Source organism: Protopterus annectens, chromosome 5.part0, assembly GCF_019279795.1.
Source record: "Protopterus annectens isolate FY-2018-M chromosome 5.part0, PAN1.0, whole genome shotgun sequence".
In the NCBI taxonomy this organism is placed as follows: domain Eukaryota; kingdom Metazoa; phylum Chordata; order Ceratodontiformes; family Protopteridae; genus Protopterus; species Protopterus annectens.
In genome coordinates this window covers 1,195,111,689-1,195,137,258 of record NC_056735.1, presented here as the reverse complement: position 1 = coordinate 1,195,137,258, position 25,570 = coordinate 1,195,111,689, and the positions used below count along the sequence as shown (strand labels likewise).

The window sequence follows — 25,570 nt, the reverse complement described above, 5'->3', positions numbered from 1 at the left end:
AGAAAATAAGGGATTTAGAAATGCAAGGATATAACCGGTATGGTGTTCAAGAAAAGTTGTCATCATTTGCAGATGACATTATCTTGTACCTGAAGAAACCAGAAAAGGACATCTCTGTGATGTGGTACATTCTGAGACATTTCACTTTTTTTCAGGATATAAAATTAATGAAGATAAAAAAAGGACTATAGCTATAAACTATGTACCCACACATGAATTGGTCCAGCAATACCCATATTTAAGGGTGACATGATAAAATGAGAAGTTCTGTACCTACCATAACGTTCCATGTTAGTTGTCTTCTTCTCGCCTTCTTTCTTGCTGGATGGGTTCGGAGCTGATCCTCGGCTCCGACTCGGCCTATACTAAAGCTCGAGAGCTATTTTTACCGGCTCGAGGCTACCCTATATCCCACAATGCTAGGAGCTAACTACCCAGATCTCGTTTGATAGCTGAAACCATAGCAGTTCTGATCTCCAAGATAAGGAGAAGAGGAAACCTTACACGTATAGTCACCTAGACCTAAAGCTACCAGTAAAAGACAGCCAAGGGGGCTTATACTGAGGCAGAAAGAAGATCCCCAAGGATCCTTAGGTCTGTCCAGGCTAGGGGGATGGGGGGTGGGACGCAAGAAAGAAGGCGAGAAGAAGACAACTAACATGGAACGTTATGGTAGGTACATAACTTCTCAATGTTAAGTTGTCAATCTCGCCTTCATTCTTGCTGGATGGGACCGCGTCCCTAGCACCTTCACCCTGGGTGGCTCATCAGAACAGACTCTTGAGAACGGTAGAACCAAAATTAGCCAGGCTTCAGGAGGCCATGTCTAATTTGTAATGAGAGATAAAGGTATGAGGAGAGGCCCATGTAGCTGCCGCACAAATGGAATCTATTGGCAATCTAGCCTGAAAAGCTATTGACGTGGCTAATGCTCTAGTTGAGTGAGCTCTGGGCCTTGATGGTAGTTTTTGACATCTGAGCTCATAGATGAAAGTAATCACAGGGGCCAGCCATCTAGAAAGGGTTACTTTGGAAACTGGAAGGCCTTTCTTCCCTGCCACATAAGATAGGAAGAGCTGCTCAGATTTCCTAGCTTGCTTGGTTCTATCCAGACAGTAACGGAGCTGACTATGAACGTCCAGAAAATGCAGCTTTTGTTCTGCTCTGTTGGAGTAGTTGGGGAAGAAAACTGGGAGATCGATAGTCTGGTTTAGGTTCGCCTCAGAAGAAACCTTTGGTAAAAAGGACGGGTTAGTCCTGAGAGACACGCTGTCTTTACAGAAAACTAGATAAGGTGGACGAATGCAAAGGGCATGAAGTTCTGATACTCTTTTCGCAGATGTTATGGCGACTAGAAAAAGAGTCTTCCAAGAGAGCAACTTCAAGGAGCAGGAAGCCGCAGGTTCAAAGGGGGGAAGAATCAACGAAGTTAGAACCAAATTTAAGTCCCACTGTGGTGGGGGGTCTCTGATTGGGGGCTTAAGCAAAAAGATACCTTTAAAAAAGGTTTTACAAAGCTTATGGGACATGATACTGGAGTCCGAAAAGCCTACATGAAAGTTCAAAATAGCCGCTAACTGTACTCTGATGGTGGAGGAAGAAGACCCTGAGTGAAACAGTTTGGCTAGGAAGTCTAGGACTGATTGGATAGGGGCAGTAAAAGGATCCATATTTCTAGCTCCTGCCCAGAAGGAAAAACGCTTCCACTTGCTGGCATAAATCCTTCTGGTAGATGACTTAAGGGAAGCTATAAGGATGTCACGCACAGAATGGGAAATAAGGGGAAGCATGGCTAGGGTTGGAATTGGAGCAACCAAGCTGTGAGGTTGAGAGATTGGAGGGAGTGGTGCAGCTGTCCCGACTGATGGGTCAAGAGGTCTGGCACTGGGTCCAGATGCCAGGGCTGCCCCAAGAGGTAATGATGCAGGAACGGAAACCATATCTGTCGAGGCCAGTAAGCAGCAATGAGGATCATCGTGGCTCTCAAGGCGGTAGCTTTCTGAATCAACCGAGTGATTAATGGAAAGGGGGGAAAGGCATACAGAAGTCCCCGGGGCCAATCGTGGACTACAGCGTCTCTTGGGGGGTGGCCGGGAAGAGAGTGAAAAAGTCGTGGCACTTGCTGTTTTGAGGTGTTGCAAAAAGATCGCAGCAAGGTCGACCCCATTTCTGAAACATTTCTTCCACTACTGATTGCTTGAGAGACCACTCGTGTGGCATGAGAATGGCTCTGTTCAACCTGTCCGCTATGATGTTGGACTTCCCGGGGATATGCGTTGCTATCAGAAACCGCTGAGAGGAGATTGCCCACTGCCAAAGTCCGAGTGCCTCTCGACATAAGGGATAGGACTTGGTTCCGCCCTGCTTGTTGATGTACCACACTATGGACATATTGTCCATCTGAACTGCAATAGTCCCGATGGGAAGGGAGTCCTGAAGGGCTTGCAATGCTAAAAGTACTGCTCTCATCTCCAAGACATTTATGTGCAGGTGGCATTCGAATGGGTTGCCATGTGCCCTGGACCGTCCTGCCCTGAAAAGGCCCCCCTCCCCCCCCGACCAGGGAGGCGTCCGTTGTCACCGTGGCGAATGGGGGAGAAGGAACAAGTGGTCTTCCCTGAAGGATTTGAGGGGAGACCATCCACCAAGAAAGGTGTTTCTTGCAAGGCAGGGTTATTAAGATGTTGTGTGACATTGGAAGCTGTTGAAAGGACCACTGGGAAAAAAGCATCCACTGAAGGATCCGCATATGAAAGCGAGCTAGGGAAAGTAGTGTAATGGCTGCCGCCATGAGACCTAATACCTTCAGGACAAACCTGGCCTGGATTCTGTTGTTCTGAAGGAGGATGTGAACATGCCTGCGAATATCTAGAACTCTTTGCTCGGTTAGTTTTGCGGAGAGTCGGACTGTGTCCAAGGTGGTGCCTATGAAGGTAATAGACTGACAAGGCAGACTTTTCGAAATTTATGGAGATACCTAGCCCTTTGCAAGTATGAATGGTGTAATCTCTGGAGAGGAGAAGCTGACTCCTGGTGGTGGCAGTGAGGAGCCAGTCGTCTAGATATGGAAACACCTGGAATCCTCGACGCCTCAGATGAGCCGTAACCGCTGCCATGCATTTGGTGAACACTCGGGGGGCTGTAGTGAGACCAAAGGGTAGGGCCCTGAACTGGTAGTGACTGGCTCCCAGCTGGAAGCGGAGAAACCTCCAGGAGCGCCTGTGCATCTTTATGTGGTAGTACGCATCCTGAAGGTCTACTGAGCACATCCAATTGTCCTGACGCAGAAAGGGTAGAATGGACTGTAGCGTGACCATCCAGAACTTCGTTCTTTTTACAGACTTGTTTAGTCTGCTGAGATCCAATATTGGCCTCCAGTCCCCTGTCTTTTTTGGTACCAAAAGGAACTTGGAGTAGACTCCGGATCCTTGTTGGTATGCTGGGACTGGCTGGATGGCTCTTTTTGTTAGCAGTTTTGATATTTCTAGTACTGCTTGTTCCCTTAGACTGGGTGGAACGTCTGGAAGGGGCCCTTTTGGCTGAGTTGGGGTGTGGATAAAGGGAATTTTGTAACCCTCGGATATAAATCGACCGTACCCATTTGTCTTGGGTGAGTGAAAGCCAGGCTTCTGGGTACAGTGATAACCTTCCCCAGACTGCCTCCGAAGGCGGACAGTCGGGCAGCTTCTCAGGGATGCTGGAAGGGTTTATCAGAGTGTGTCTCTCTGCTACCCTGATTTTGCGGACCTCCTCTGCCTCTAGGGCGGCGTCTGTTATTGTTCCCCCCCCTGCCTCTAGAGGGGAACTGACCTCTTGCGTCAGGCGCGACCTCTTGTGGTTTACGGAACCACATTTTCCCACCCTTCTGACCCTTAGGATATGGTCTAGACGGGGTGGAAAAACGGACTCCCACGGCAGAGAGAGTCTTGCCTTCTTGCTCGCATCTGGTCAAAGTATCCTTCACCTGAGGTCCAAACAAAGCTGAACCGTCAAAGGGGGAGTTAGTGAAGGACGCCTTGAAGGGGTCTGCAAAGTTACAAAGCCGCATCCAGGTGTTACGCCGTAAGGCCACGCCTGTGCCTGCAGCCCTACTCACCCCATCGGCCACGTAGGAAATAAGCCGCATGGAGGAGTTGACAATCGAATTCAGGGTTGCCAGCTGGGAGTTGATTTTGTCTTGAGACCCCGCAGCTGTTGGATCCTGTAGGGCCTCACCCATTTCTTTGAGCATGTCTCTTTGAAGGCGGGTGAAATGGCACAGGTAATTCAGCGACCGCATGACAAAGGTCGCTGAAGAAAACATCCGCTTGCCGTACCTATCCATAGCCCTAGACTCCTTGTTAGGAGGATGGACAGGTACTGAAGGATCAGCCAGTTCCTTCTTAGTGGCTGCAGCCACCACCATGGCATCAACTGGGACACCCTTGGCTAAAAACTGTTTGTCTGAAGGGGCTGTTATGAATTTTGAAGGCCTCCGTGGGGTAGGTTCCATCGTATCAGGGGCCGTCCACGCCTTCCGCGCCACCACTTCCATGAGGGGGTCAAAGGGCGGAGACACCCAGGAGGTGGAAGGGCGAGAACCAAACGCCTCTAGGTAAACAGACTCATCCTCGAAAGGATTGAGGGTAGACCAGTTCCCCCTCTGCTTAAGGATCTCAAGGATGTCCGAAAAGGAGACATCCTCAGAGGGAGACCGTGGGGACCCTTCCGACTCATCCAAGTCGGTATCAGATATGATGGACTCGGGGGAGTCCACATGCTTCCTCTTACATTTCCTCTTCTGAGGGGGTTCCCCTGACGGATCAGGGGAAACTTCGGAAGAGGAAGATATTCCCAATGGGGAAACCTGAGGCATTGGATCTCTACGGTCAGGAATGAGAGGGTGGGTAGAGACCGCAGCAGGCACTACAGAGGGAGGAGCTGAGGGAGCCGACCGTGGAGCAGGCACAGGGGCCAGCACGCTCCTCATGACTTCAAAGGCGCCCCTATCAGGCAGGGTAGAAGGTCCCCACTCCGAAGAGATAAGGACCCCTCCCGGCACCGAGAGGGACGGCTCCGAAGCCGATGTCAGGGCCGAACTCACCAGCGCCGAAGCTCCGAGAGGGAGAATGGGGTCGGACAAGGTTCCGATGCCACTCGCCCCCTCGGAGCCGAGGAAGTCCATGCGCCCAGATCCCTCCGAGGATGGGACCATGGAAGAGACTGGAGCCGACGACGGAGCCGAAAGGTGAGGTATCGGCTCCGTGTCAACGGCTACAGCTCCCACAAGCTCCGGCTCCGAACTCAAGGGAAGAGTCAGAGGAGGAATCGAAGATGGAGTGGGAATAGCCACTGTCTGTTGAGAAGGGCTATGAATCATCTGGGCTAGTGCCTGAGACTTAAGTCTACTAACTACCCTCTCGAGGTCGTGGTCCGACAGCCTGGAAGACCTAGAGGAATGGGATCGATGGCTCCGCTCCGAGAGTAAGGGAGACCTCGGAGCCGAATGAACAGATTCCAAGGACGGAGACCTGGACCGTTTACGGCTGGCAGATGGCACCGACACAACTATCAGTGCCGACTGAGTCTTAGAAACATTGGCTCTGGCTCGAGCCGATGTAGAAGACTGCGTCTGAGAAACATCGGCTCCAGCCGGAGCCGATGAAGAAGACTGTGTCTTAGAAACATCGGTTCCAGCCGGAGCCGATGTAGAAGCAGTCAGAGCACCACCAGTCGAAGGCTCTGAACACGGAGCTGACGGCTTGGAAGGCTTTGAAGGCTTCCCCGACGATGACTTGGCCGGGGAACCTTCAGGCTTTAATAAGCCTCTCAAAATTAACTTATTTCTGCGTTCCTGCAGGACTCTCCGACTGAACGCATGACAGACAGAACAAGAGTCCTGCAGGTACAGAGGGCCCAGGCAATAAACACAAGAAGTGTGACCGTCTGTCAGCGACATTTTCTGACAGCACGAGTCACACTTTTTGAAGCCTGAGACCCTGGTGTCTTTAGACATCCTAATAAAGGACAATAACAAAAATACACACACACACACACACACACACACACACACACACACACACACACACACACACACACACACACACACACACACAACACAACACAAAACACACACACAGACACCCCTTAACAAAAATCGAAGTCAGTTACACAGACAATTTCACCTGACAATTTAAAGAAAAGGGGAATGGGCCCAAAGGCCTAACCTTTTAAACCAAACAAGGGGTTAGGATATTAAGGGATTTAAGGGACCAGAAGGAAGTTAAGCTAAGAAGGAAAGCTAATGGGATGGGTACTAACAATAACTATCTAAAACTGACTAAATTAGAGAAATTTAAGAAAATATTAAATCCAACCTGCAGAGCCGGTAAGAAACGCACTTCGTAGCTGAAGCGGCAAACGAGATCTGGGTAGTTAGCGCCTAGCATTGTGGGATATATGATAGCCTCGAGCCGGTAAAAATAGCTCTCGAGCTTTAGTATAGGCCGAGTCTGAGCCGAGGATCAGCTCCAAACCCATCCAGCAAGAATGAAGGCGAGATTGACAACTTAAAATTTAAGCATTTTATTTGACAGCTAAGGATATGGGGAAGAGACCAAACAAAGCATGTTATAAAAACTGAGAAACTGGTAACTCTTACCTATAGATATGGACAGCAACATAAAAACAGTAAAAATTATTTTAGCCCCTTTAGTTTTATAAACAGGTCAGGCATATTTTTATCAAACAGAGGCGAAGTTGTAGACAGTAATTAAAGATTTGAAGGATTTTATGTGAGAACGGAAGAGGACAAGAGTCGAGGGATAAGGTGATCCTTACAAAAGAAAAAAGAAGGCTTAGGACTACCTGATTTGAAAGAATATTTCAGAGCTACACAGTTAAGGCTCTTATATATAATGCAAGCAGAAAGCTATAATTCAAAGTGGAAAGGGATAATGATGATGATAAAGGGAGTAATTAAAAAAATAAGGAAAAATGGGATTTTTAAAGCAGATCCTTAAGTAGAATAATGACATTGAAACAGACGATTATATTCATGAAATAGCAGAAAGTATACTAAACTCTAAGCCAACATGGGAATGGAGAAAGGAGATTCTGCCAATACGGATGACTGCAATTAAGAGTACAGAGAATAGACAGGAGGGGACTAGAATTTACTGGAGGAAGCTGGCAAAGAAACTGAGGTATTGGGAACAAATAATTTCAGAAGGAAAGATAAAAGAATGGAAAGAGGCCAAGAAGACATTTGGATTGTACTGTAGGTTAGTGATTGCCTTCCCTTTCAGGGACTGATATCAGAATATACGCAATGGAGAATGGGAAATGGGAATCCTAAATAAAAGACCTGCACTGGTTGAGTTTTTAATTTAATCTAAAGCAGAAGTTGTTAAAAAAAAAAAAAAAAGGGATACTCAGTAGGGCATTTAAAACATTGCACAATAATTACAGAAATGAATCAAAAAAGGTCAGAAAAGATTGGGAAGAGAGAATAACATTATGCAATTCATAAAGAAACTATGGGGGCATATGTATGACTCCCAAATATGCAACAAAAGTTTAGAAGACTAAGGATTTTTGCATGGAAGACACCGTTATACCCCAGGAAGACACCAATGAATTTTTCCTCAGGAATATGGCTAACTTTGGAGGTGTGACAGAGAAGAAAAATGTTAAATGGGAGCATATGTTTTGGGAGTGTAATAAGTTGGTAGACTTTAAAAATTCCTTACAGAGTGCTCTGTCAAGAATACTGGGTGAGCAAGTGAGTGTATCTAAGACCATTTTTGAGCTGGGATACAGGATCTGAATGCCTAGACACAAGTAAGGCCTTACGAAGTTTAATTCTGATGGCTGCTAAAAAAGCAATTACTAGAAAACGGAACTCAAAAATCTAAACCAGCTATATCTGAAGTACTGACTATTGTAACAGAGCTAAAAGAATAGGAAGTGGGATCTTAGAACAGGAAATGTGATCTTTAGAAAAGGTTAGGAGTAAATTACACAGAAAAAAAAAATTAAATTGTGGGAGCAATATACATGTTTTGTTGGAGGAATATGGTTTAAGGTAGAAACTGAATAATTTATGTAAAGTTGCTTAGACTATACATCACATACACTGTTATATATCCTGCAATGTTTGTAAATGTGATCATGTTAATATGGGTTGATTATTTTTATAAAAATATAAGTTTGCCTGTAAAGTGATAATTAAATAAAGGTGTTTAAATTCCCATCTAAGGAGACCTCACGATGACTAGATAGGTTTAATTTTCTTTTCTTTCTTTTGACAGGAAAAAATGGGACCAGCAGTCTTATTAATGGCAGCAGCTACTTCTTCAGGGATGGGCATAATATTCATCTTTAAGGACATTTGAAGAGGTGTAGATACATGTTTAGTTATCCGTTACTTTTTGACAGAAAAAATGGGACCAGCAGTATTATTAATGGCAGCAGCAGCTTCCTCGGGGAAGGGCACAATTTTCTGACAAAACAGGAAAGCCCTCCCTGTTCCTAATCCCCAGACCATAGTGGCTGCAGATGCTACAGCTGAGGGATCCAGGGTAAAACTTGAGTGGGCTAATGTACAACTAATTTATTTATTTATTATTTATTTATTTTGTTTTTGTTAACCGAGAGGGTCCGACTGGACACAGGTCCATTTTCAGCGGAGGCCCAGGGAGAAAAGCTCCATGTTACAATGTTAGGTTAATACAATTCTAAGCAATTAATGAAATGTAAAGTACTACAGGGAACATTTACATGACAAGTGATACATCTACTAGAATGAACAATTATTACAAAACAGTTTTTTTTTTTTTTTTTTAATGGTAACAGCACAGTCACCAACCTGTGACTGAGACAGGTAGCTAGCCTGTTGCAATGGCAAAGATTGTTAACTTAACTTTTTTTTTTGGGGGGGGGGGGACTGAAAGAAGGACTGACAGATTGTTCCATGGTCAAGCCAAAAATGGTGCCTCTTTCCGGGGGAAAACAAGCAGCAAATATAGGTAAAAACAAAGTCTTAAAGGTCGCTTTTTTCACAAATGAACAAACACAGTAAAAATCACATGAAAACACTTTGCCAGCCCTATAAAGTAGAATAAACACAACCTTTACACAGAAATTTTTTTTTCAGTTACATTAAACAACAAGAAAAACACAGTGCTCCTGTTTAGAAGTACAATACAGTCTTGTGGCAGTCCATTAAATCACAAACATCTAGCTTTACAGTACCTTTTCTGAAGAGGAAAGTATCAACAATAAACAAAATTATTAAATGGAAGGTTTTTTTCCCACCCAGAGGGAACTTATCTGCTTAGCAAGGGATCTGCACAAGCGAACTGTCAATCCTCAAAAGACACTAAGGACTGTACTCTTCAATAGCAGTAAAATTCTGAAGGACTTAGCACTCAAACTTGTCTTTTAATCAGCTCAGCTCAAAATGCCCGATAGTTTGGGCATATGGAAGCTTTGATAGCTGGCCGGCTGTTATATCCTTGGAAATATATAACCCATGTAGCTAAGGCTACTGCAGCAGTGATCAATATGATAAACATACACAGTTTTTCCACATAAATGTGGAAGATTTTTCTCCAAATGAAACTGACATGCCCAGCAAAGGAACAGTACAAGCAGACTGCCAATCCATGAAAGTCAGCAGAGCAGCAGGAAAGCTATGAAGGGTTTAAGAGTTCAAACCTGTATTTTTAGGCAGCTCGACTCAAGATACTTAATGATTTAAGTACATGGAAGGTGCTCTGAAGCATATGAAGCTTGGCAGAATATAACACATATAGCTAAAGCTACTGCAGCAGTGATCAATATGATGATCTCTGATGCCACAATAGTGTCACTAACCGATATTCTTCAGTTGTGCTGTCAGGCTTGACATGCTCCAAACTAGCAAATTGTATCCTGTTAATACAGCTGTGATCTCACTACACATAACATTAAAGAAACAACAAACCAGTGTCAACCCAGAACATAACTACCTGTGCCGGTTAGTGTGATTAAAAAATAAATAAGTTATCTACTTGTACAAAAGAACAGCAAGCAATGACAGAATCAAATGGCAGCATATAAGATAGAGAGTTGCTTGGGAAGGAAAGAATTAGACAAACCAGAAGACTACTTCTCCACTGTCTGGGGAATTGCTGTGAATTTTGGCAATGTGTGGCAAACTGCAGTGGTGACTAGGGTGCAGAAACAGTTGAAGTGCTAGGGTGTACACTCTGTGTTTGATAACAATGAATAACAAACATTGCCTGGGGTGGTGGGGCTAGGTGCTGATGGAAATGGCAGCAGAGAAAATGGTCTCCTTAACTTCTGTGGATTATCTCCAGCCCCTGACTCTTAAAGAGAGATACATGTTCCAGGAATGACTAGGCATTATGACAGACTACAGGTAGGAGATCTGGACAACTGAAAAGAAGGACCCCCCCCCCCCCAACACACAATCACACTATTTATAAATACATACATACATAACTATATTTTTTAAACTGAGAATTTCAAAATCAGGACAGCTGGTGAAACTGAGATTTTCTTCAACTGAGAAATTCTGCCTCCACTATTTGATTACCTCAGATCACAACTTCAGAGACATTTCTGCATTTACCTGAACTTCTGAGTTTGAGTCAACAGGCTGTAGTGAAAACCATGTTTCCTTCCCATTATATTTATATAAATCCTCTTTCATGATGGCAACCTTTCCTGCAAAAATTAAAGATGCTGTATTAATATCTCAGAAAAGAACAGTATCCAGTTTTATGTAACACATTTCTAACTTTCACAACTGTGAACAGATTAAGATGGTAGTTGAAGAATGAAGAATACATGCAAATACTGTGAAATATGTTCAGGAAGAGTGCATTATATTACATTAGTAAATGCAAGCAACTATAAAACAGCCTTTCATACTGAGGCATAAGGACAAAGACAATAAAAGTGAAATAAAAACCCTTACTGTCATGGAAGCTACAATATAATACAAGTTCTCTACAAAATAATGACGTTTGGTAACCATTTTTAATTCTAAGACTTGGTGTGAGCCCTGGAATAGTGAGACTAAATTTGCAAAAATGCAGACTTGCATACATTATGTCTCTGAAATCACTGTGTTTATAAGTATTTCATTTTCCCAAGGTAAAATGAGCTCAAAGTTAAGTGTTCTGGGGAGTGCAACCCCCTACACCAACATCCACAACAATTTTAAAGGGGAACAGTGATTGCTAACATTTACTATTCTACAACAATTTTAAAGGGGAACAGTGATTGCTAAATTTACTATTCTCTAATATTTTTTCACAATTACGGGCTATTACGCTTGGAATTACAGTAAGACCTGGACCTCACTGAAGATAAAAAGGATGAAATTGCATAAACAAGTAGAGCATCTTGAACAGAACAATATTACAGACTGAAGAAATCAAAGAGCAGTGCACAGACGTACTACAAGACTGGCTCTGTCACAACTACAAATCTCTAAGTCAGTGTTTATGCAAGCAGTGGCCCTGCACCCTTCATTCTTCTCACTCAAACATATCAGATTACTTAAGTAGCGGAATACTACATCAATCCCCAAAGTCATGCAATCTCACAGGGAGGAGAGAAGTAAGCTGCGAACGGGAATCCACCATGAAGGTTTTTTTTAAAACTTATTGGATATTCTGCTCTCGGCATATAAAGGCTCTCTGAGCTGGTCCCATTGAACATTAAGGGTTCAGCGAAGAACTCTAATATAATATCTTGTACAAGTCATCAAGAACAAAGTGGGTGCCATAACACCCAAGGCTCAAAGACAGACTGACATGTCCCAAGTCACTCTAGATCAACTGAAGAACTTTGGCTCGGCTGACAGAATTTAGATGGGCAAAAGATTCGGCAAGGCAAAGCATCCAGAATACAGCCTAAGAAGTGACTGAAAATGTGGGCATCAGCTGGGATTTCACAGTTTTCACCATTATTCCAAAGGATTGAAACAGTCTAAGAAGTGAATCTCTGAAGGCGATTAATTAGAATGCCCACACCTGGAGCTGCTCAGAACAAGTGGTCTAAATACAGGAAAAACCTTGGAACCCTCCAGCCTGACAGAAACTGTACTGTGCACTGTGCATAAACTTCAGTTGTGTAACTAAACTTACCATAACAGTAGATGTGCAAATGATCACTGTTGCAGTAGCCTTAGCTATACGAATTATAGCCTGCCAAGGATAAAACAGCCAGCCAGCTTCCAAAGCTTCACAGCACTCTCCACATGGACAAACTGTCAGGCAGCTCGAGAGGGAGCTCACTAAAAGACACATTTGGGCACCAAGCTCTTCAGAACTTTTTTGTCAACAGAGAAAGGGAGGCTGAGCCCTTAAAGGGCAATGCTAAGAAGAACAAAAAAATAAATAACCACCTGGCATAAACATACCAAACAACAAGTCGGATGAAGCAAGGGAGTAGCTATTGCAGCAGTAATCATTCGAATATCCACAGTTATAGTTAAGTTTACTTACACAACCATTCTATCTTGAGCATATTGATCACTAATGCAGTAGCCTTAGCTATACGGGTAGATAACCCCCCACCTTACCATGTTTGCGAGGTGGAAGGAGAAGAGTCCAGGAGTCCCTGGAGAATGATCCTTGCAAAAGCCTGACCTAGACAAGGAATCAAGCTTATAGTGTTTTGTAAAAAGTATGTACAGAGAAGCAATTTGCTGTTTCTAGAATACTTTAAGTCCAAACCTTACCAAAAAGCCACTGATGAAGCCAAGACCCAGGTGGAGTGGGCTTTGACCCTGGTTGAAATACGTTTGTTGTGGTGAGTATAAGAAAAGGTAAATAACTATTTGGAAATAGTCTGTTTTGACAAAGGGTGTCCCTTCTTCTTACCTTTCAGGAAGCAAACAACTGATGCAAACATCTGAAAGATTTAGTTCTGTCATGACAGTATCAGAGTGGTCTGTGGACATCCAAGGTAGAGTATCCTCTCTTCCTCATGTTTGGGTTCAGAAAAGAAAACAGGAATACATAACTCGGACACTACTTTTGGCATAAAAGAAAGATTAGTTCTCAAATAAACTGTGTTCCTGTGCAAACTGAGGAAGGGCTGACTCACCATAAGAGCTTGCATCTCAGATACCCTTTTGGCAGATGTAAGACAATCAGTAAAACTGTTTTCAAGAACCTCAAGTCAGCCAGGTTAGGTGGTTCAAATGGAGCACCAGTTAGCTTCTCTAACATGAGATTAAGATCCAAAGGAGGGGCCACCAGTTTTTTTTGACACTTCTTACATGAAACCCCTTTTAAAAACATTTTTGATATAAGACTGCATTTAAAGAGGCGGATTCATGGGCAGACATGCTGAAATAGCAGATAATGAACCTTGAAAGAGGAGCAAGACAGACCACAGGATAGTAACTCGGGCAAATATTGTAAAACCAGAGAACAAATAGCCTTGATTGTGCTCTGGTTATGTTGTTGGCATCAACTAGAAAACCTTTTCCATTTGCTAATATACGATTTTCTAGTAGCAGGCTTTCTTGCCTCCATTAGTACCTGCTGCACATCCTCAGTAAAGAGATGCCTAAAAGGAATTAAGACCCTATCATAGGTAGGTATTAGGATATCGACCCAAGGGCCTACATAAGCCTAGCCAACAAGGTTCCCTGGCATACGCCACCCAAGAAAGTTATTTTCCTGTGCCACTGTCGAGCAGAGATACAGAAGTGATCACCGGGGTGTATTTCCTATTTCTCATCCAGTCATCAAGATTTTTCTTGAAGAGTGCTAATAAAGAACTTTGCTTGACATAGATGGGTAGCCTGTTCCAGAGTATGGGAAGTCTCTGGGACAGGAATCTATCCCTACAGCATGTTCTGTTTATTGTGGTGACAAGGTTTAGGTCCCTAGAGCATGTAGCTCGGAGGGATTGGAATTTCTTTAGGTGTAGCATGTCCAACAGCTCTGGGTTTGACATAGCTTTATATGTTAGGCAGAGATCACCTCGGAGTATGCGATATGCTACGGAGTAAAGCTTGAGTTTTTTGAGACGGTCAGTGTAGGGCATTTGTTTGAGGCCAGTAATCCTCTTTGTGAGGTACTTCTGTGGCCTTTCCAGCTGCTGCAGATGTCTTGTGAGGTACATTCCAAAAGGGGAGTTGTACTCTATAATGGGTCTAATGAGTGTCGAGTAGTGAGGAACAATGACCTCTTTTTTCCTAGATGAGAACTGTTTTATGATGAGGTGTGCCACGTAGAAGGACTTCCTGACTACTGTGGCAATGTGACTATCAAAGTAAAGACTACTGTCCACCTGGGTCCCAAGGTCTCTTATCACACATTTGGTGTTAAGTAGATTGCTGCCTATGTGGTAGTTCATGGGTACAGAGTTTTTACCAAAGGGGATGACACTGCACTTTTTGGCATTGAGCTTGAGGCCATGGCTCTGACACCAGGCATCTGTCTCAGCGAGGCCCTTCTGTAGGATGTCCACATCATTTGGGGACTTGACTATGGCTCCCAGTTTGCAGTCATCTGCGAACTTCGTTAGCCAGAGGCCTTCTGTGTTAGCCTGTACTTCAGAGAAGTAGATAGCAAATAGAAGAGGTCCCTGGATGGAACCCTGTGGTAATCCACTTGTCACTGCTTTGAGGTCATATTTTGAGTCTGCAACTTTTACAGTGTGGGTTCTGTCAATGAGCCAGTTGGCAACCCATCTTGTGACGTAGGAATTTATACCTAGTTTAGTGAGTTTAGCTATAATTCCAGAATGGGGAATAGTGTCGAACGCCTTGGCGAGGTCAAGATAGGTTGTGTGAACCACCTTACCCTCACCTACGGCTTTGGTGACTACCTCAAAGAAGTCGATCAGGTTCAGGAGGCATGATCTGCCTTTCACAAACCCGAACTGGGTGGGATGCAGAGTTTGGAGGTTACCAATATCTTTGTTAATGAGTTCCATGATGATACGTTCCATGGCTTTGCAGACCAGGCTCATCAGGCTAATAGGTCGCTAGTTCCCGGGATCAGTGGTGGCTCCCCCTTTGTGGAGTGGGATAACTGTTGCTGTGCACCGTTCAGTGGGCACAAAAGCCTGATATGAGGCTATTATTGAACATGGTGCTTAAGTGGGGAGCCAGTTCGTTCTGAAGTTAGTGTAAAATGCAGCCTAGGATGTTGTCTGGTCCCATGGATGCTGAGTTTTTGGCTTTAGAGAGTGCAGCTTTTACCTGCATAGTTGTGATTACAGGGACTCTGCATTCTTCCTGTATAGATATGGGCCCTTTACGGGGTGGGGGGGTAAAGTTAGCACTGACCCTATCTGCCAGGATGTTGGCAATATCAGTTGATTCTGTATTTTTCGTGCTGTTTTGCTGCAACTCAGAGCAGATCTGGGTGCTGCCATCGAGATTCTTGACATAGCTATAGAATGCTTTGTGCTTGTCCTTAGAATTAGTGGTGATTTTGTTTTCATAGCTCGCTTTGGAGGATCTTATAAGAGATCGCAGCTTCTGAGGCTGACCAGGGAGCTCCTCCACTCATGGGATTTTACTCTCTTTTGCAACAGTTTCTTCATTCTGTTGTACAGTTTGTTTATGGCAGGAGATCACCAGATTGGCTTCATTTTTTTGGAGGAATGCGTCGTGGTTCTGTTTGGAATAGCATGATCCATGCACTCGTGTAAGTGTTTATAGAGTGCATTTGTGTAGGATTCAGCAGTCGTAACTGTATTGTCCATCTGCATGGGTGTCATGAAGTTCACCACTTCTGTCTTAAGAAGCATGAAGTTGGTTTTGGAGAAATTTTTTACCGTGGTTTCCTTAATTCACTGAACTGCACTTCTGAAATTCTTATAATTGTGCTATACAGTTGATCATCTATATTTTTGCACTGTTATAAAGCTTTTTTTTTATTGTTTCACTGCATTTATGTACTGTTTTATACTGTTTTAACATTACTTAACTGTAAACTGCTTTTTCATACTGAGAGTTGTATTTTCTGTTTGTGAGTGCTCTATCCGAACTTTTCTGTGTATTTTTGTCTGTTACAGTTAAAAGCATTCTCGAGTCTGCTCCTTGATCTGTTTAAAACTTTCATTTAGTGGCTACAGCTAGGAACTGTAATAATGTGCATTACTATAACTGCTTTTTTTATTTAAATTACTAAATTGTAAACTGCTTTTTCATACTGAGACTTGGATTTTCTCTTTGTGGGTGTTCTTTCTATGCTTTTAAAGTGAGGTTTCTGTGTTCTGCTCAGGTGGCATAATCTTGACAGAGGCCTGTTGTCTAGGCTGGAAGTTTTGTTTGAGTTTCGTGCATTTCTGGCAGCCATTTTCTGCTGATTGTCTTCATTATTATTGAGAGTAACAAGGCCTCCTGACCTTCTGTAGGACGAGTGATTGGGTAATTGCAGGCGCTGAGTAGTAATCTGATCTTCCAACTCCTTCATTCTTACTGCTATATAAACCCTGTGTCTTATAAAGGTTCTGCTTGTATTGTCAGGCTCTGGATTGCATTGCATAAGTGGAAATTCCTTAAGAATCCAAGAGCAGGCTAAGTTATTTCTTACACTTATTTCACTGAACTGCACTTCTGAAACGCTTACAATTGTGCTATACAGTTGATCTACTATATTTTTGCACTGTTATAAAGTTTTTTTTATTGTTTCACTGCATTTATGTACTGTTTTATACTGTTTTAACATTACTTAACTGTAAACTGCTTTTTCAGACTGAGAGTTGTATTTTCTGTTTGCGAGTGCTCTGTCTGAACTTTTCTGTGCATTTTTGTCCGTTACAGTTAAAAGCATTCTCGAGTCTGCTCCTTGATCTGTTTAAAACTTTCATTTAGTGGCTACAGCTAGGAACTGTAATTTTTCCCACCCACCCTCCCTAGTGTCTAGTGTTGTGTGTTCTTATACTTGACGGCTTTGCAGTTGCCCGCCCATACTGTATATTTGATCTGTGACACTCCTCCAGTCTAGTGTCATTAGTTCACTCAATCTAATAGAGAACATTTGTGAAGGCCAACCCACTCAGATTCTTAACGTTGAATTAACTTCTGTTCCAGCTTTCTCCATTTCCACTTTACTGGGAAAAAAAATTCTAAGCTTGCTTCCTCCCTTTCCTGTGGCAGGTCAGATACAGATTTGCTGTGTCCAGGACTGTTTGTGAGCTCCTAAGCCGCCCCCCCCCCCACTTAACTGGGGTTAAACTATTCTTGGCGCCATAAAGTCTGTTCTTCAAAATTTCCCTTGCAACTAGCCAGCTTTTTAATTTTAGCACTCATCTGTTTCTTTGATCTCAGCACTTGTTCAGAACTCATTGTAAGCACTAAATAAGTTACAAATTACTACAGCACTCAACTTTCCTCACTTGTTCAGAGGAAAATAGTTTTTAGTACTTAATAAATAAGCACCTATTCAGGCATGTCTAAAGATCAGCTCCCGGTGTTTTCTCCTGTCTACCTGATGAATCTGGGCATCTTGGGACAATGCAGCAATTGCCTCATGTACACAGACAACCCTGTCCTCCTACCACCCAACACTATGACCTGTGAGAGATGCACTTATATAGCCAAACTGGAAGCAAAGCTCTCTTCACCAAAGACTGGCCCAGACAGTCAAGAGGAGAAGGTAAACACTTGCACCGCACCACACTCATCACATAGTCCCATAAAACCTACACCACCAAAACACACACACAGAACCACAAAACACACACCTACATTCGCGAAGGCTCTCAGTACAAATCTGCCCAAACAACAGAGACCTCCAAAGCAGAAATGCAAGCAACCTCCACCCCCCAACACAACCCAAATGACACATAGCCCACATACTCAGTGTGCCACTCAACTACAGCCCATAAGGCATGACGTACCCAACACTCTAGTCATACGTGACTCTATAGTCAGGCACACTGATGTTCCACTCACCAGGCTAAACAAGGAAAAAGTTACTGTAAGCTGCCTGTCAGATGCCAGGACCTGCCACATAACACACGCACTCAGGTCACTCCACAACAAGTACAAATATGACTCTGTCATTGTCCATGTTGGTGTGAATGACCTGAGACGTACCGCCCTGGACTACATGAAAAGAGACATGGAGGAGCTCTCTGATCTTGTAGCCCAGGCCGGTATGACCCTAGCCCTGAGTAGCATCCTGCCATCACCCAGAATTACACCACAGTACAAGGACAAAATGATTGACTTTAACAATTGGCTAAGCTTCTGGTGTCATTCTAAGGGAATCCAGTATCTGTCTGCCTGGGATGACATGATCGACAGACCACGCTGCTTTGCCAGAGATGGCCTGCACCTGTCGCCCTCGGGATTCCGGATACTGGCAAAGGCTCTTGTCACCCCTATAGTGCCTTTTTTAGGCAAGGTTCAAATGACAAATTCACCACCGTAACAGGTACAAGAAAGCAAAATCTGAGGGTAATGCTACTCAGTGCTAGAAGTCTAAACCTCAAAATGCACTCACTCGAGGCACTCCTTAAAATGGAGAACACTGACATCTGTGCAGTGACAGAGACCTGGTTCAAAGCCCTACAGTGCCTTTTTTAGGCAAGGTTCAAATGACAAATTCACCACTGTAACAGGTACAAGCAAGCAAAAATCTGAGGGTAATGCTACTCAGTGCTAGAAGTCTAAACCTCAAAATGCACTCACTCGAGGCACTCCTTAAAATGGAGAACATTGACATCTGTGCAGTGACAGAGACCTGGCTCAAAGCTCCAGAGAGCACCCCTGCATTACCAGGCTATAATTCATACCACACCTTTCGGCCACCAAACCCAGACCAAAACACTAAAGGTGGAGGCGTGTCCATATTCATTAAGGATATCCACACCTCCAAGCTAGTTGCTCAGCATAATGCATCCGAGCTTATCCAAGTTCAACTAACTCTGGCAAAACCGCAATCCAGATTACAGCTTGCTACAGACCCCCCCACCATGCCCCAGGATTCCCACTCCTCTTTTCTTGATACACTGGAAAATATTAAGGTACAACCCAGCACTCTAATAATGGGTGATTTCAACTACCCTATCATTAACTGGGAAAACTACTCATGCACCAACTCTTTTGCTCAACGTTTTCTAGAAATCATCAATTCCAACGCTTTGGATCAACTTATCCACACCCCCAACAGGGGCAGCAATATTCTAGACCTGGTCATCACCAACATGGGTGACCGGTGTTCCACACCAGAGGTCAGCTCCTCGTTGGTCAGATCCGACCACAAGCTAATCACCCTAGACATCCACATCCTGCTCCCACCCCCCATTAGGAAAACAACCGTAAAAAAATTCTCCAAAGCCAACTTCACGCTTCTCAAGACAGAAGTGGCAAACTTCACGACACCCATGCAGATGGACAATAGAGGTACGACTGCTGAATCCTACACAAATGCACTTTATAAGCACTTACACGAGTGCATGGATCGTGCTATCCCTAACAGAACCACGATGCTATCCTCCAAAAAATGAAGCCAATCTGGTGGTGGTCTGCCATAAACAAACTCTACAACAGAAGAAAGAAACTGTTGCAAAAAAGAATAAAATCCCACGATTGGAGGAACTCCCTGGTCAGTCTCAGTAAGAAGCTGAGATCCCTCATAAAATCCTCCAAAGCTAGTTATGAAAACAAAATTGCCACTGATTCTAAAGACAACCACAAAGCATTCTATAGCTATGTCAAAAATCTCAATGGCAACACTCAGATCTGCTCTGAGTTACAGCACGACACTAAATATACAGAACCAACTGATATTGCCAACATCCTGGCAGATAGGTTCAGTGCTAACTTTACCCTCCTCTCACCCCCTAAATGGCCCATCTTTATACAGGAAGAATGCAAAGTTCCTGTAATCACGGCAGCATAGGTAAAAACTTCACTTTCCAAAGCCAAGAACACAGCATCCATGGGACCTGACAACATCCCAGGCTGCCTTCTACATGAACTACAGAATGAACTGGCACCTCACCTAAGTACCATGTTCAATCATAGCCTCACCTCAGGCTTTGTGCCTATTGAATGGCGCACCACAACAGTTATCCCACTCCACAAAGGGGGGGGGGGCCACAATAGACCCCGGGAACTACCACCCCATTAGCCTGACGAGCCTCATCTGCAAGGCCATGGAACATCATCATGGAACTCATAAACAAAGACATTGGAGATCTCCAAACTCTGGACCCCACACAGTTCGGGTTTGTAAAAGGCAGATCATGTCTCCTAAACCTGATAGACTTCTTTGAAGTAGTCAGCAAAGCCATAGATGAGGGTAAGGTGGTTCACACAGCCTATCTAGATCTCGCCAAGCCGTTCGACACCATCCCCCAATCTGGAATTATAGATAAACTCACTAAACTAGGTATAACTCCCTATGTCACAAGATGGGTTGCCAACTGGCTTACTGAAAGAACCCACACCGTGAAAGTAGCAGACTCCAAATCAGACTTCAGACCAGTGACAAGTGGAGTACCACAGGGTCCAGTCCTGGGTCCTCTCCTGTTTGGTATCTACTTCTCTGAAGTACAGGCTAACACAGAAGGTAACTAATTCACAGATGACTGCAAACTAGGAGCCATAACTGAAACTCCTAATGATGTGGACATCCTACAAAAGGGCCTCACTGAGACAGATGCCTGCTGTCACAGACGTGGTCTCAAGCTGAATGCCAAAAAGTGCACTGTCATCCCCTTTGGTAAAAACTCTGTACCCATGAACTACTACATAGGCAGTAGTCCACTTAACAACGAAAGTGTGATAAGAGACCGTGGGACACAGATTGACAGTAGTCTCTCCTTTGATAATCACATCGCCACAGTGGTCAGGAAATCCTTCTACATGGCACACATCACAAAAGGTTTCTCATCCAGAAAAAAAGAGGTCATTGTTCCCCTCTACTCATCACTCATTAGACCCATTATAGAGTACAACACCCCATTTGGTATGTACCTCACAAGACATCTACAACTTGGCCTCAAACAGATGCCTTACCCAGACCATCTCAAAAAACTCCAGCTTTACTCAGTCACATATCGCCTACTCAGAGGCAATCTCTGCCTAACATACAAAGGTATGTCAAACCCAGAGCTATTGGACATGCTCCACTATCCCTCCAAGCTACACGCTCTAGGGACCTAAACCTTCTCGCCACAATAAACAGAACATGCTGGAGGGATAGATTCCTGTCCCAGAGACTTCCCATACTCTGGAACAGACTACCTATCTATGTCAAACAGAGCTCCTCATTAGCACTCTTCAAGAAAAATCTTGGTGATTGGATGGGTAATAGGAAATTCACCCCGGGGATCACTTCTGTGGTTCTGCTTGATAGGGGCACAGGAAAATAATTTTCTTGGGTGGCGAAAGCCAGGGTACCTATTTGGCTAGGCTTGTACAGGCCCTAGGGCCAATAGCCTAGTACCTACCTATGAACCTATAATGGGGGGGGGGCGGGATGTGGATATCAAGGGTGATTAGCTTATGGTCAGATCAGACCAACGAGGATTTGACTTCAGGTGTGGAACACCAGTCACTCATGTTGGTATCGACTAGATCTAGGATATTGCTGCCCCTGGTGGGGGTGTGGATAAGTTAATCCAAGGCATTGAAGTTTATGAATTCCAGAAAGCGTTGAGCTAAGGAGTTGGTACATGAGTAGTTTTCCCAGTTAATGGTGGGGTAGTTGAAGTCGCCCATTATTAGGGTATTTGGTTGAACCTTAATATTTTCCAGTACATCAAGAAAAAAAGGAGTAGGAATCCTGGGGCATGGTGGGGGATCTGTAGCAAGCTACAATTTGGATTGCAGTTTTGCCCAGAGTTAGTTGCACTTAGATAACCTCGGATGCATTATGCTGAGTAACTAGCCTGGAGGTATGGATATCCTTAATGAATATGGACACACCTCCGCCTTTGGTGTTTCGGTCCAGATTACATGGACGAAAAGTGTGGTATGAGTTATAGCCTGGTAATGCAGGGGTGTGCTCAGGAGCCTTGAACCAGGTCTCAGTCACTGCACAGATATCGATGTTCTCCATTTTAAGGAGTGCCTCGAGTGAGTGCATTTTGAGATTTAGACTTCTAGCATTGAGTAGCATTACCCTCAAGTTTTTGCTTACCTGTTCCTGCTACTGTGGTGAATTTGTCATTTGAACCTTGCCTAAAAAAGGCATTACAGGGGCAGCAAGAGCCTTAGCCAGTATCCGGAATCCCAGGGTCGACAGGTGCAGGCCATCTGTGGCAAAGCATTGTGGTCTGTAGACCATGTCATCCCAAGCAGACAGATACTGGATCCCCTTAGAATGACACCAGAAGCTTAGCCAATTGTTGAATTCAATAATTATGTCCTTGTACTGTGGTATCATTCTGGGCGATGGCAGAATGCTACTCAGGGCTAGGGACACACCTGCTTGGGCTACAAGACCGGAGAGCTCTTCCATGTTTCTTTTCATGTAGTCCAGGGAGGTACATCTCAGGTCATTCACACCAACATGGACAATGACAGAGTCATATTTGTACTTGTTGTGGAGTGACCTGAGTGTGTGGGTTATGTGGCGGATCCTGGCAGCTGATAATAACCTTCTCCTTGTTTAGCCTGGTGAGTGGGACATCAGTGTGCCTGACTATACAGTCACCTATGACTAGTGTGTTGGGTATGTTGTTTTGCCTTAATGGCTATGGTTGAGTGGCACACTGAGTCTGTGGGCTATGTGTCATTTGGGTTGTGTTGAGGAATGGGGTTGCTTGCATTTCTGCTTTGGAGGTCTCTGTTGCTTAGACAGATTATTATTGAGAGCCTCTGCAAATGTTTTTGTGTTACTATGTGTAGATTTTGGTGGTGTAGATTTAGTGAGACTATGTGATGAGTGGTGTGGTGCAAATGTTTACCTTCTCCTCATGACTGTCAAGTTTAGTCTTGGTTGGAGAGAGCTTTACCTCCAGTTTGGCTAGATAAGTTCATCTCTCACAGTTTGTAGTGTTGGGTGGTAGGAGGAGAGGGTTGTCTGTGTACATGAGGCAATTTCTACATTGGCTCAAGATGCCCAGATTCATCAGATAGACAGGAGATAACACTGGAAGCTGACCCTTGGACATGCCCGAATAAAAAACTATTTTCCTCTAGATAAGTGAGGAAAGTGAGTACAATAGCTGTTTTCACTAAGCAAGTGAAAAAAGTAAATACAAAAACTATTTTCCTCTAGGTAATGAGGAAGGTTGAGTGCTATAGTAATTAGTAGCTTACTTAGTGCTTACAAGTTCTGAACAAGTGCTGAGCACGAATAAGCAAATTTAAGTGCTAAAACTAAGAATATGTATCTGCACTAGAGTTACAGGACAGAAACAAGTGCAAATGCAGGCTTTCAAATCAGAAAGTTGAGAGAGATGGAAGAGATTGCCCAAATGGCCAATAACTACAATTTCTGGGCCAGAACCACTCCTTATGTGGTAGGCAGGTTACCTAGTGCTTACCACTTCCACTGACCAACACAGAAAGGCTTGGGGGGCTCAGAAGCTTACATACAGTCCTGGATACAGCAAATCTGTATCTGGAACACTAGTTACAAGAAAGGTAGGAAATAGGCTTACAGTTTTTTTTTTTGTTTGTTTTTTACAGAAAAGTAGCTAAAACAGTAGTAAAAACAATTCACGTGCAGTGCAAGCTAGCACACTTGACTATGTAGCAATATTAGACCAAACACAGTTTAAAAAATGCAATTAAATTAAAAAGGACTAAAAGCAAGTGCAGAAAGAGTTTATTAGGTAGACTGTGGTAAAGAGATGGGACTGGGGGAGTGTCCCAGATCAAATCTACAGTGGGGCGGGCAACTGCAAAAGCCACCAAATTTACACTACAAGCCAGAAATAGGGGGGGGGGGGTGGTACAAAACAGTTTCAACAGAGATCTAAGCAACAATTAACAGTACAAACAGAAACCAAAAAAATATACTCAGCTCTGTATATTTGCAGATAGGTTGGAAAGCAGTCTCTCAGAACAGGGAGACAACAGTTTCAACACAGATCTAAGCAAAAATTAACAGTACAAACTCTAAAACCAAATCCAGGCAGTCAACAGAAGATGACTGATGTCAGGGTGCATCAAGCACCCTTATTCTTGTGTGAGTAAATCCAGTCTGTGCGGAAGCCAGCTGTAATTGTCACTGGCCATTTCTAACGTAAAAGAGGACGACTGCCTAGGCCAGAAGGGAGTTACCACAATGATCATGGGGGCTTCCTTATGAATTTTCATTAGTACCCTGGATATTAGTGGAAAGGGTAGAAAATGAATACAGGTACATTCCTGTCAAAGGAAAAGAAAAGGCATTAGTCTTCTAGGCCTTTTTGCATGGAGTCTTGAAGCAGAATATTACCAGCTGGTTGTTCAGAGAGGAGGAACAGAGGTCTACTTGAACTCTGCAAAGATGGATCAAATCTTGGAAGACACCATGATATACAGTCCATTTGTGAGGGTCTGCCTTTGTTCTGCTCAGCTTGTCTTCCACACAACTATGCTCTGATGGAATGTAAGATGCCTGTATAGTGAGATTGTGCTATGAAGCTATACCCCACAATAGCATGGCTAGCCTGCAAAGGGGGTATGAGTATGATCTGGTTCCCCTTTGCTTCCCAATGCACCATACAGTATGTAATGACCTGAAGGACCAAAGATGATTCAGAGAGTTGAGGGCTTTGATTAGGGCAAGCATCTATTTTATATTTATGTGCTTGCATCTGTCCTTGTTATCCCACACACCTTGCACTTTTATCCCTCCCCAAGCAAAGTCTGATGCATCTGTGGTGACTGACTGCTTTGGAATATGGAGGGAGAAAAGTAGACATGGATTAAGGCATATCTGTTGTCCCCATCAAGTAATTTCTCCTCCGACAGACTCCAGCACTGGGATTTGAAAGGACAAAGGGTGTTGGTGCTGGGACCAAACTGGCTTCAGAAACCACTGCATCTTTTACGTGGAGTCCTGCCAGGGGTATCAAGATAATCATAAAAGCCATGAGACCCAAAATCCAGAGGTATTCCCTTCCCAGTGACCAAAGTCTGAGTGTAAAATCCTAAAATAGATCTGGATATAGATCTATTTTTGCTTGTGAAAGAAAAGTTCTTTGAACTATTGTGTCTAGATGACAATCCAGAAACATAATAATGTAAGGAGTCAATACACACTTTTGAATGTTCTTTTAGAATCCCAGCTTGTGTAAGAAATCTCCCACCCAAGAGAAAGAGATTCCGGACACCTTGAAAAAGACTCAAGATAAGCAAGCTATCTAAATATGGAAAAATGTGGATACTGTGTAGCCTGCAATGAGCTTTAACTGGTCCAGGGTAAAGCTTTAACTGGTAAAGGGTAAAGCACAGAGCTGATATGATCAAGACACTCAAAACCTTAACACCTGAAATCTGGATGAATAGGGATCTGATAAGCATCTCTAATAATCTCCTTCGCTCCATCCTTCTTCCTTCTATAACCATAACATGAACACCTCTCTCATACCAAAACGTCACTCAATTTCACCTCACTGTCTCTAATCATGTAATCTCCAATACATC

The 25,570-nt window shown here is 43.8% G+C and overlaps 1 protein-coding gene across 1 annotated transcript in view; it reads right to left on the bottom strand.

The window, feature by feature from the left end:
* Positions 1 to 25,570, bottom strand: part of LOC122802337 (ras GTPase-activating protein 2-like) — a 1,675,609-nt gene that overhangs the window by 1,210,910 nt on the left and 439,129 nt on the right. Inside the window, exon 4 of the mRNA XM_044071975.1 lies at positions 10,619 to 10,713. Coding sequence (XP_043927910.1) covers positions 10,619 to 10,713 — 95 coding nt within the window. The remainder of the gene's footprint in view (positions 1 to 10,618; positions 10,714 to 25,570) is intronic.